Here is a 13,425-nt window from a genome sequence, read left to right on the forward strand (position 1 = left end):
AGCCTGTTCTTCCCTATGGGTGTATACGGCCGTACGCTCACCCGAACTGCACATCCGTGTGGGTGCAGGTGTCCTTGCTCGGATGCAGACAGGAACCATCCTGTCAATGTACGAGTATAGACACCCGCACCTGCACGGATGTGCATCTTGGGTGAGCATATGGCCGTGTATTCCCATTTACCCGTATCTGTGCTGTGGGGTTACAATATATTGCAGAGATTCATCCCATCATTTTATCCCCTAATCCAATAAATCTAAGAGTTTCCAGAAGGATGTCCAATGCCACTCTATCAAATGCTTTTTCAGCATCTATAGATAAAAATATCGTAGGCTGGGAGTTCCAATGTTATCAGGGAGTTATCTCTGGCCTCTCTACCTGAGACAAATCCAGTTTGATCTAGTGAAACATATTGAGGAATTATCGGTAGAAGGCGGGTAGCTCACGTTCTAGATCAGCTATGTTGTCCTAGATTGTTCCCTTCTCCGGCCTTCTCCAAACTCTTCACCCTTTTGTGAATAACCCTGAAAATTAGAGATACTTCACAATAATTGTAATGGTAATAAAACCTTTATTAATGGCCATTAAAGAAACTCCTTGTTGGTAGAGATTCTCTTATAAGAAATGATAAGGTGTACATTACTTAAAGGGGTTTTCTATTATGTGATGAGATGATGTTTACCCCCAACTACCTTCACATTCCCTGTTATTACTTCTCAGAATCATTTTATGTAACATACTTGTTTCCTAGTGTTCAGCTCAGGTTTGAAAATGATAATATAACATTTTGGGAAAAATATACAACCTAGTATCCCAGCACTGGAGGTCAGTATGGCGAATATCTCCACGGCCACCATGTATTTCCCTCTGGTGCTCAGATAGGCCGGGATCATGGCAATCCAGACACTGCAGAACACCAGCATGCTGAAGGTGATGTATTTGGCCTCATTAAAACTGTCCGGTAATGTCCTCACCATGAAAGCCAGAACAAAACTCACAGCTGCTAGAAGTCCCATATAACCCAACACAGAGTAGAACCCGAAAGCTGACCCTTCATTACACTGAATGATGATCTTCCCAGGATAGGAGTGCATGTCATATTCTTGGTAGGGAGGAGACAATGACACCCAAATAACACAGATCAGAATTTGGACAGAGGAACAGCTCAGGAACAAAGAATTAGATACTTTGACTGTGACCAATTTTTTCCAGGGACTACCGGGTTTGGTGGCTTTGAAGGCAATACAGACAGTGATGGTCTTGGCCAGAAGAGAAGAGATACCAATAGAAAAGAAAATCGCAAATGAAATTTGTCTCAGCATGCAGGTTACATCCACAGGACGTCCGAGGAACAAGAAGACACAGAGGAAACTCAGGAAGATGGAGGTCAGAAGGATGAAGCTCAAAGTCCGGTTATTGGCTTTCACAATTGGAGAGTTCCGGTAATAAATAAAGTTCCCTAATACAAATAATGCGATCACCACAAACATTGCTGAAGCTGATGAAAAAAACATAGCCATTGCATCATTTTCATAGGACAGAAAATCATATGTTTTAGAAATACATTTGACTTTCTTCTCATCAGGCCATTCTTCATTGGGGCATTGGAAGCAGCTGTCACTATCTGCAGAGATAAAGGGAAACATGAGACAATTCTGCTATCTGCTACTGTAACTTGGAAATTCCTTATCTATCGGAACCCTGGGCTTATGAAATAATATAACATATGTTAAAGTAAGTTCTGCCTCAGAATGTTGATTTTCTAGCCCCTCCATGATTACACTCAGTTTAATAACCTGATCAGGCAACTGTCCTGGCTCCAGTTATTATAATAGTGACTATTCCATCCCTCTATGACTAGTCTGAAAAGAGCACAGACAATCAATATGGACAATCTTTGTCTCTAGTCAGCAGAACAATAAAGCTGGCCATACACTTGTAGATTATCTGCAGATTTTCTGTGGTCAGATGGAAAAAGTGCAACAGATTCCTCCATCTATGCTAAACTGTGTGGATGGAGGAATCGCCCACTGAGCCAAGCTTCAGTATCTTGCATGTCGGCCCCGCTGGCTCTCAAAATACCTGAACAATGCTTGCATCCAATCAGATTGTTTAGCTATTTTGACAGCCAATGGGGCTGACTGGCAAGATACTGAAGCTTGGCCCATGGTAGATTCCTCCATCCACACAATTTAGCATAGATGGAGGAATCTGTTGCACTTTTACCATATGACCATAGAAAATCTGCAGATAATCTATAGGTATATGGCCAGCTTAAGAAGGGTAAATCTCTGCAACAGAGACAACAAGTAAAACTTGATAGAGGATCTAACCCATTCCCACACCATCCAACAATAAAGAAAATAAAGAAAAACTCTGATCAAGTTGTTTTCTTCCAACTGTGTCTTGTTGGGGCAGCTTACCCTCCATCGGATATGTTGAGGGACTTGATTGTCCAATGTAGGCTGTCAATTCACTTAAACATAATCTATATTGAACACTGATGCGGACATATTTTTTTCCAAGGAATTGATTGGAATGAGCTAGGGATGTCCAGATACCAGAGCCGATAATTGGCAATTTAATGAGAACTACCAGGGTTGCAGCAGTTGTAGCTGGGACCTGGCTCTGGCTCTCCACCACTGACCTGAAATCATTAGTCTGTATTGTGTTAGAAAAACTGTCACATGACAATAAACAAAAAGGTATTGGTAATTGGTATCTGTGACGACAAGTATCATTAATTATACTTGGTATGGAAAAAATGGTATCACTGCATCCCTAATATATACTGTATATAACAAATCACACATTAACCCCTTCGTGACGGGAGACGTACACTGTACGTCCAGCCACAAAGGGACCAAATGACTTGTCACGTACACTGTACGAGGAGACACAAATCCGAGGAGCTCTTTAAAAATGACAGCTGCCTCCTAACTTTTGAGTTTTTCTCTAGTCTAGTCTTGGTTGAACAGTATTTGGATACGTCCTCCGTACATTATTGTACTCCATAAACATTGTTTACAAATATTTGTTTTCTTTGTTTTAAAGCAGAACTGAAAAAGATTTTTTAATGTGAACCATGTGAATTTGAAAAAAAAAAAAATAGTGCATGCATACTTGCAATACCAGGTGTCTCGAAGATCTCTTAAAGGAGAACTATGTGGTTAAGGCTTTTCCCCATAGTTCTCCTTAGGGTAATGGGAGGACACAAACTAGTGTCCTCCCGTCACCCTAGGCTCAGTATACCGCGAGCTGTAGCTTGCTGTATACTGAGACGGCACAGCTGAAGCGGATCCCGACAATTATGCCGGGATCCGCCCAGCTGCGTGACTGACAGCTGGCTCTGCCTATCTAGAGGCAGAGCTAGCTGTACCCGCCCCCTCTCCCATCCAGTCAGCGCTGGCGGATCGGAGCGGGGAGGGAGGAATCCAGCAGAGAGCCGTGACAGGATCGAGAGGTGAGTGAATGCCGGTATGTGTTCGCTCACTTCCCGAATGACTGAGCCAACCTGTGACAGTCTCATTGTCACAGGTCAGCCAGAACTATGAGGTGAGTGAAAAGCACCCCCCTCATAGTTCTCCTTTAACAGACTTCCCAGCTACTGTGCAAGCATAGTAAGAGGACCTCTTGGAGTCGTAAGCTTTCCACACCTCTCTTCTAGTATTGTCACTATGATGGATTTAGACAAGTATACATATTGAAAGTCCCCTTTTTTATTTAGCCGTCCCTTTGAAGACTGTGACCCGGGCTGTGTCTTGGGATCATAGTGTGAAACTCGTTAAGTCTGTCAGTCACTTCCTCAGTTTGGCATCCCCTCCCTTGTTACATTGTGCCTAAAGCTTATTCATATGCAATTTAGGTGGGGAATCAGTCACAGGTAAATCCGGTGGTGGCTCATTTGTATGAAAATTCTCCCTAATGCAGTTCAGCACATCTGTGCTTTTGTGTGGTGTTACGGAAGGGAGCATTATAGTGCCTCCTTATGGGGCCATGCCAAGTTCTGTTCTGACTCTGGTGCTGGGAAAAGGAAGCAGTGAAAGAGCGCTTCACCCACACTGTGCACTCACAGAGATGTTATACTCCTGGCCCCTGCACTGTATTAGCTATGTTGTACATTATACGTCTGTCCTCAGTACTGCAATAGCTATGTTGTATGTTATACCTCTGACCCTTGCACTGCATGCCGTACACTGTTTATGTTGTGTCGCACATAAATCTCCTGACTTTTGCAATGTATATGCTATGTTGTACATTATTGCAGTCACAACAGTATCGGAGCATTTGGGCAAGTATGATAATACTAGTATCGGTATAGGTATTGGTGCATTTCTATTTATTACTGTATTTATTACTATTTATTATTTATTTATTACTATTTATTATTCAGCACAACATTTCACACTGAGAACCCGGCGGAGCCGCCGTGATATCACGGTGGCTCCGCTGGGTTCTCAGTGTAATGACAGATGGGCATCCCTGGTTACCTGGTAACCAGGGATGCTGATCTGTCTCTGCAAGTGGCTGGAGCCAGCCGTGAGATGACGGCTGGCTCCGCCCAGCTGTCAGTAGCAGGCTGTAGGCCAGCTTCGACTTTCACCTGGGATCAGTCAGCCGAAGCATATGCCTTCGTCTCGACTGAGCCGCTCGGCCAACTTCGGCCAACTATAGTGAATAGCCCATAAAGCAGCCCGTCGGTTCTACTGAACCGAAAGAGTCCTGGGGCAGAAGCTAGCCAAAGGATCAGCCGAAGCTACGGCTAGATCCCTCAGCAGCTTTGTGAATTGACCCCTAAGCTGATCACGTTTGCATTCAGATCTGTACAATAGGCATTTTCCCATTTTAAACACATTGTAATTAATGTCAACAAATATTTTGGATGCATAGTAAAATGATTTCGTACTCTGCCTTCATTCCAGATGACGTCTTCTGGTTTAATGTTTAACATTTCATCCTTTTCAGTAAAGAAGGCCAGCTCTTTAATAGTGTTAGTGTTTAGAAATTGGCCTTTAGTGTATTTCACTAAGCTCAACATAATTAAGACCATTTTTTGCATTTGTGATTGAACTGATCCTGACCAGAAGGCTTAAAGTTATATTTTTCAGTTCTTTTTTAACAATATATTTTTATTAAGTACAAAGAGCAGGAACATACAGAGTGCAAAACAGTAGGTTGAATACACATGTCGACATAACAGTAAGATCGGTAGTTTCAGAGGACTTATAACTGCATGTACAAACAGTCATCTCAATACGCTAGTCAGCGGAAAGAAACGGCCCTAAACCTCTGTATAAGAGCAAATTGGATGAAATGTACTAGAGAGTGCATGCACATTGCTCACTACAGAGAATTAAGAGACTCTAAATGATACAGTGTAAAAACTTTTTTTCCATACAAATTTTTATTGAAGTAGAAAAAAAACCAGAGTAATCAACAATCCAAGTTTTGAAAAGTACAGACATATAAAATTTGATGTGAGGAAAAAGGCACATTTCGATGAATGTATAATGAGTAAAGGGGATGCAACCAGAAGAAGGAGCGTACAAATCGGTACAACACTGAAAACCTGGAAAGTAATGCAAATAGAGTAATTATGAAATGTGTATGGATGCTGAGTACAACTCATATACACTATATTACCAAAAGTATTGGGACACCCCTCCAAATCATTGGATTCAGCTGTTCTGTGAAATTCCTTGCTACTAAATATTCCACGGTCACCTGTTAGTGGTATTATAACAAAGTGGAAGCAACTGGGAACAACAGCAACTCAGCCAGGAAGTGGTAGGCCACGTACAATGACAGAGGGGGGCAATCCTGCTGACACACACAGTGCACAGAAGTCGCCAACTGTCTGCAGAGTCAACAGCTACAAATCTTCAAACTTCATGTGGCCTTCAGATTGGCACAACAACACTTTGTGGGAACAGTTTGGGGACGGCCCCTTCCTGTTCCAACATGACTGCGCACCAGTGCACAAAGCAAGGTCCATAAAGACATGGATGAGCAAGTTTGGGATGGTGGAACTTGACTGGCCTGCATAGAGTCCTGACCTCAACCCGATAGAACACCTTTGGGATGAATTAGAGCAGAGACTGCGCGCCGGGCCTTCTCATTCAACATCAGTACCTGACCTCACAAATGGTCAAACATTCCCATAGACACACTCCTAAACCTTGTGGATGCCTTCCCAGAAGAGTTGAAGCTGTTATAGTGGCAAAGGGCGGAGCCAACTCAATATTGAACCCTACAGACTAAGACTGGGATGCCATTAAAGTTCATGTTCGTGTAAAGGCGTCCCAATACCTTTGGTAATATAGTGTAGGTACCACATTACGTTATAGACAGAATAGGGGAACTACATCCTCAGGAAGGAAGTGTAGAAGAGGGGAAGTTCAAGAGGTACCCAAAGGTGAGGTGGTACACCAAAAGATACAAAGTGTAGAATAGTAGGAGAAAGAAAAAAATAAAGGAAAGATTATGAAGAGGCAAAGAAGGACTCGGACCATGACCAAGGGGAGAAGGCCAAGGGCTTCCGAAAGAGGTATAGAGCAAGCGATGTTCAAAGCTAGGAGGTAGGTAATGCTGTATCCATGGAGACCAAATTGTGTCAAACTTAGGCATAGTATTGTCAAGCCTGGCTGATCTCTTTTCATTGGTCATAATCCAAGTGATATATTGCTTCACTTTGGAGTCCCTAATGGTTCCTCTCATAACTGGTTTATGAACTTCCCACAGAAGGCTTAGAGAGATATCAGGAGATTGATTAAGTATGATGTAATCGCTTATAGAATTTCCAACACTGATACACTAATGGCAAGCAGGCACTAGGAGTCAAATAGGAGTCAAAATAATCATGTAGCGTAGTCAGTTGCCATTCAGTGTCCTAAGATCAGATAATTACAGTCGAACAATAATGTCTACAGAGAAATCTAAGTGCAAAATTGTCATAATATACACAAAGTCCAAGATCTCTGAGAGTATGTGGATGGTACAAGGAGATAAGGGTCAGCCAACCTTATTGGTGTATAGGGTCCCGGGTGAAGAATATGGCGAGTGGGAAAATAACAGTGGGCAATACCTGATCCGACATATTCTTAGGTATATAACCGACCAAAGGTTATGCAATCCGATGTACAAATCAGAATTGGAAACATATGCCTGAAAGGGTAGTAACAAACAGTAAACAGTAACTGATGAAATGAAGAAACCATAAAAAGCAAACCTGGTTTGCCAAATGCAGCAAGTAACAAGACGCGTGCCCAGAGGTGACAGCAGACATAATGACAGAAAAGGGACTCATGAATTGCCATAAGCATGACGTATTCCAAGTGATGTCCAAAATAGACCAAAAGTAAACAAAATGAAGGTGGCGGGATCTGAACAATCTGCAGAAGAGGTGGAACAAAGACACAGTGCTAAACAGGAAATTTGCATAAATCTAGAAGAGGAGCAGAGCCCTGTAGGATGCATTAGATGATTCATACCAGGAACCTGATCTCAGAGCAATCTTGACAGCTCGGCCTCAGGAGTCTCCAGATGATGCAGGATTAGAATTGCTGGGGAATCTCTTCATCGAGGAAGCTGTTGTCAGCTGTTGGGGGGATTCAGGGTTGCTGTCCATAAGGCCGGCAGTGGAGAGTTAAGATTGAGCTTTTGCCAATGAAGTGAAGTCATGTTGGCGGCCCCAGTATGAAAACAGCAAGCGAAAAAGAAAGCCCATTTGTAGGAAATGTGGTGTATGGTAGGTGCCTCAAAGAACCATTTCAAGGAGCGTTGCTTGGTGTTGGCAGAGGGGCCAGGACCACGAACAGCTGGTACTTGTGGCCTTGTAAGGAGAGTTGACTGAGGTAGGCCTTATGCCTGGCAGAATTCAGTAGTTTCTCCTTCATACAGTAATAGAGAAGTTTCACTATTACGTCTTTAGGAGGTCTCTCTGTTTTTTGCGTATGAGCACCCTGTGAATATGCTCAATTTCCAGCAGATCCACGGGAATATCTAGTGTGAGTTTTTTAAACAGGGCGGTGTGGTGCAAAGCAAGTCTGGAATGGTTTTCTATGCCCTCCAGCTTAGCCATGAGTTTATTATTATCCCTGAGCACACCCATATCCTTGCTGAGGTTGGAGAGCATCCTTGTGAGGTTGCCATATTTGTCTTCAGAGGCTGAGGTATGCTGACCAATATCCCTTATTTCCTTCAAAATCTATGTTATCAGCTTAGAAATAGTGTGTAGGTACTTCTGGAGCATGTTGTCAAAACACTGGAGCAGGGAGTGTGAGTGCCGAAGAGGGCAGTCATCAGCAGGGTGATCGTCCTCCATATTGCTACTCAAGGCTGAAGGAACCTAAGACAAAGACACGTAAGGAGAAGGCAACAATGCCATTTTAGCCAGGGCTCTTGCTAGTGCCTCCGTAATGGGCTTTCCTTTGGTTTTATGGGAGCTTCAAGCTTCCGAATGTCGCATAGTAGGTACTGAGGAGAGCACAGAGGTCTGTCCGCCACAGAGAGCCACGCACAGAACATTTATAATGAGCAAGACTAGGCCAATATGTATTAGGGACAGAAAAAACACAGGCAAAGGTTTTGCTAAATAAATTAAAATACCACAAAGCAATGTCCTGGTGTTGGCCAATGTAAAATGGGTTGCTCCAAGAACAAAAGGTCAGTAACAAGTGTTGTGCTATGTGCTATGAGCTATGAGCACCCCAAACTTAACCACTTGCTGTCAGGATCAATATCTTACTATTTGCACACACATGATAACATCTAATTTTTTTAACTAGAAAACAACTTCATAACCCCAAACAATACAACAATATATTTTCTGAAAGCGGATGCGCAAATGTTTATCAAACCAATATTTTTAGGATAAAATACACTAAAATTAAATTTAGTGCACAGAAACAGAATATAATACCCAATATAAATATAAACAATGGGGTCATTCGTTAAATTGATACTAAACATTCAAAATTGTGTACGCCCATGAAAACTACAATACCCAAAATTTCCCAGAGGCGACAATTTAAAAGCTTTTACTGATCATCAGTTTAGTGTTAACAGTGATTGATGCCCCCAGAATAATTGTTCTCACTCCGTCGTTTGCGGCGATATGTAACATGTGTGGTGCAATTTTAGTTTTTTTCATGTAGGCGGGCCCGACGCATGTTTGTGTTTGTATGTGTGTGTACATGGGGTGGGGGATTTAAACATTTGTTTTGTGTTTTTTTTACTTGTATACGTTACTTCATTTATTTTATTTATTTTACACTTAATTTTATTGCTATCACATAGGGGGATAACAAGTCCCCTATGTAATAGCAAATAGAATGTGACAGAACCTCTTTAAGGAGAGATCAGGAGTCTTTAAGACCCCTAATGTCACCTAAGGACCCAAAAAAGCTGATGAAGCAGAGATCTTTTCACTTCTGATACATACAGTATCTCACAGAAGTGAGTACACCCCTCACATTTTTGTAAATTTTTTATATTATTTCATGTGACGACACAGAAGAAATGACACTTTGCTACAATGTAAAGTAGTGAGTGTACAGCTTGTATATCAGTGTACATTTACTGTCCCCTCAAAATAACTCAACACACAGCCATTAATGTCTAAACCGCTGGCAACAAAAGTGAGTTCATCCATAAGTGAAAATTTCCAAATTGGGCCCAAAGTTTCAATATTTTGTGTGGCCACCATTATTTTCCAGCGCAGCCTTAACCCTCTTGGGCATGGAGTTTACCAGAGCTTCACAGGTTGCCACTGGAGTCCTCTTCCACTCCTCCATGATGACATCACAGAGCTGGTGGATGTTAGAGACCTTGCGCTCCTCCACCTTCCATTTGAGGATGCCCCACAGATGCTCAATAGGGTTTAGGTCTGGAGACATGCTTGGCCAGTCCATCACCTTTACCCTCAGCTTCTTTAGCAAGGCAGTGGTCATCTTGGAGGTGTGCTTGGGGTCGTTATCATGTTGGAATACTGCCTTGCGGCCCACTCTCCGAGGGGTGGCGATCATGCTCTGCTTCAGTATGTCACAGTACATGTTGGCATTCATGGTTTTCCCTCAATGAACTGTAGTTCCCCAGTGCCGGCAGCACTCATGTACACATCACATCACGAGGACCCACCCTCTGATCAATGTACGGAGACCGACCGTGCAGGTCCCGAGCCCCCACAGGGGACAGCAGAGCCCTGGTTAGCCATCAGAGGCGATGGAGGGTGGGAGCACAATCCGCTGAATCCTGCCAATATCTTGCTTCCTGCTCCTACTGCTATCAGAGCCGGATTTCCCACAAGGCCAACCAAGGCCCGTCCTCGGGGCAGCAGGGAGTAGAGGGGCAGCAGGGATGTGGAATACCTATCTCCCGATGTATTTTTCTACATTTAGCCCTGCTTTGGGCAAGCAGAGCTAAATGTATAGCGGGGAAGCCACCACTTGTTTTGTACAAGTGATCTCAGCGTTGTCTTTGGAAGGAAACTGGAGTACCCATAGGAAACCCACACAACCACAGGGAGTACATGAAAACTGCTTGCAGATAGTGTCCTGACCTGGATTTAAACCAGGAACCCCCAGTACTTAACTTAACTAGAAGAATTTTGGGTGCACAACATTTTTGATACTGGCCTGGACACTTAGGAATACAAGGTCTTCTCATGGTGTTTTTCAAGCCCCCATTAGCTTAACTTAGTAGAAAAGACAAGCTGTAGTAAATAGCTGTGGAAATGATATGTTGTAATAATAATGATCCAACTTACTATGTGCTTAAGCCTGTATTTTCCTGATTTAGTTTCCATCAAGTACATATTATGGAGGGCATGAGCCAGGACATATACTGATGAAAATGCATAAAATGGCTTTGGGAAAGTTAATTCAGTATTCCGGGACATACTAGGTTGTACCTCCGTGCAGTTTCTTAGGGAAATGTTAAACTGTTTTTGAAAAAATGAATTTTTGTTCGGATTCGAGGAAAGACAATTAAACTCATAAATCCAGAGATCTTGCCGCAATGAGTCATCTGAATGGGTAGACAACACTAAATCATTAATGAAAGCATCCATGCTGCTAAAAGGTTTTACTGGCCACATTAATATTAAGCTGCCATTAACTGTTTTATAGTCAACGGGATCCAAATAGTTTAACCAGTTCCATGGTTCATTGAGAATGAAGGTCAGGTTTTCCTTCTGCCAGTTGGCAAGTATAGGGAAAAAATTAATGAAGTATGCTGACACTTGGCCACATATTAATACAACGTGAGCTGATGTCTTCTCAATAATTGATATTTCCTTTATACTTTTTTGCACGTTATCACTGAATTTAATGACAAACTCAATGCAGATCTCGTGCTGTTTCATCATCTTACTAAGTTCTTGCAGCTCCATATCAGCACTGCCATCACTTGGTATGACAATCCCAATCCAGTTCCATTCGAAATGTACCAAACATTTGATGATAGCTGCATAGCGGACCCGATCATCTGGAATCATCCGGTATAAAGCTGGAAACATATTTCTATTATTTAGGAGGGGGTCCGTGACTTGATAATTGATCTGTAAGAAAGAAAAATTTATAACTACAGAAGCATGTGAGGGACCCCAGAGGCAGGGTGGTCTGACATTTCACCTCAGGGGAAAGTCATCAGGCGGTTGTGAGATGTGACTATAAAGTTGGCCACCAATTACTTTAAAGTGAACCCTTACCCCTTTCACTACAAATCACATCAGCATGCTGCTCTACATGCTGATTTAAAATCGTCTTACATTCATTATTTAAACACACATATTTTCATTTACTTACAAACAGAGTTTATTCACTTCTTGGTCCAGTCTTGGCACAAAACATGTAATGTGCCCAAGCATTGCATCCTGGGAAGGTTACATCAGCAGAGCATTGATGGGAAATCTCATCTGTAATCTCATGAGATCTTAGGGAAAGGCATTTTCCTCCCCTGAGATGATGTGCATGGTCACATGTCCTAGTCACATGTGCCAGAGTTTCAGGAAGTAAAGGGAGATCTAGTAACCTGTCCTATGTCAAAATGGCCACTGTGAGAAGAATGGGAAAGAAAAGAGATATAAGGAATGCAAATAATACAAAACCTAGCACAGCACAAAGCATGTGTTGACCCCCTTAACAGTGGGTTATGACCCACTTTTGGGTCGTGACCCACAGGTTGAGAACCACTGATTTAGGGCAAGGTGGCTACATAGGAATTACAAGCAGTAGGAATGTAAGTATTATGTCACAAAAGACCTGTTAACTGTTCTTCTTGCTGGAGGCTCTGACATGAAGAAGCTAAGCACCGCTTGTTCCCAGATAGCCCCCTCCACACAGAGACACATTGCAGAACAAGATATGATAAGTCAGTAATGGGGACAGATAAGCTGCTGGGAGACTAAGACAACACTGGTGACTAATCCTTTGTCCTCTGCCTATCTTTTTTTGGGCACAGCTTCTATACCATCTTTAACATGCTCCCTAAAAGAACAAACCGTATTAAAAATTAGATTTGTATTTTGGCTAAATCATGCAAGTTCAACTTTCTTTTGAACAGGGCCATGCTGAAGGAAAGGCAGACGAAGCCTCATGCCCTTAGGTGCCATACTGCTGAAGGCACAGTTAGGGTGGGAGTCTTTCCTGCCTATATTTTGCCTGGCCATCTCCTGAACAGTGCAGGACTGAGTTGCCAAAGTAATGGTTCAGTCCTACAGATTACACAGGAAAAGCCTGTCTCTCCTTGAATGATCATTGGAGCTCTGTGTCACTCTGCTCAGGTATCCCTGCTGGATTTACCCTATTGTCCAGTTTCCAAGTCAGATTTTCCCCTCTGTTCTAGGGGTTTGGCTATGGGGATTCACAGAAACAAAAAAGAGGAGGAATAAGTGCCACAACCCAGCGCAAATCGTTGTGGATGAGTTGAGATGTGGAGTGCAGATGATTAGGGTGGCTTCTAAGCCTCACGGTTTGTGTTGATAGGAACCAAAGTAAAGGATGATAATGATGGAAAGGTAAGAATTCAGGAATGATTTGGTCACATGTGTGATATGTAGAGACTCACCGTGAAGTAAGTGGTGATGCGATGTCATCAATGATGGTTGCTGTGAGTTGATTGGAATACTAGACAATGTGGTGGGTGGGTTTAGAACCAATCTGGTCAGTTGGAAGTGGATGAGACGGTATCCAATTGTTGGAGGGCTAATTAGTGTCCTAGATGCAATCTCTGATGTGTGAGCACTGCTACTGCTAAAGATGATCCTTATTGGTGTTGGTCTGGACAGGCAAGTTGCAACTGTGTGGAAGCTGTTTAAATCTGATGATTATTGTTCCTATTTGTAATAATCCTGGGCTGATTGGGACATTTTATGTAGGGCCTTCTAACCAGTGACAGTGGGGGGGGGGGGGGGGGTGCACTTGCTGACG

General features: G+C 42.7%; 1 protein-coding gene across 1 annotated transcript; it reads right to left on the bottom strand.

Moving 5' to 3' along the window:
* Nucleotides 1-720: 720 nt before the first annotated feature.
* On the bottom strand, nt 721-1,488 carry LOC108800420 (vomeronasal type-2 receptor 26-like). The gene has a single exon (XM_018572403.1). It carries the CDS (start codon nt 1,486-1,488, stop codon nt 721-723), a length of 768 nt encoding a protein of 255 aa, XP_018427905.1.
* Between the last annotated feature and the right edge of the window lie 11,937 nt (nt 1,489-13,425).

This window comes from Nanorana parkeri, unplaced genomic scaffold (genome assembly GCF_000935625.1).
Source record: "Nanorana parkeri isolate BGI_ZX_2015 unplaced genomic scaffold, ASM93562v1 scaffold2019, whole genome shotgun sequence".
Taxonomy (NCBI): Eukaryota; Metazoa; Chordata; class Amphibia; order Anura; family Dicroglossidae; genus Nanorana; species Nanorana parkeri.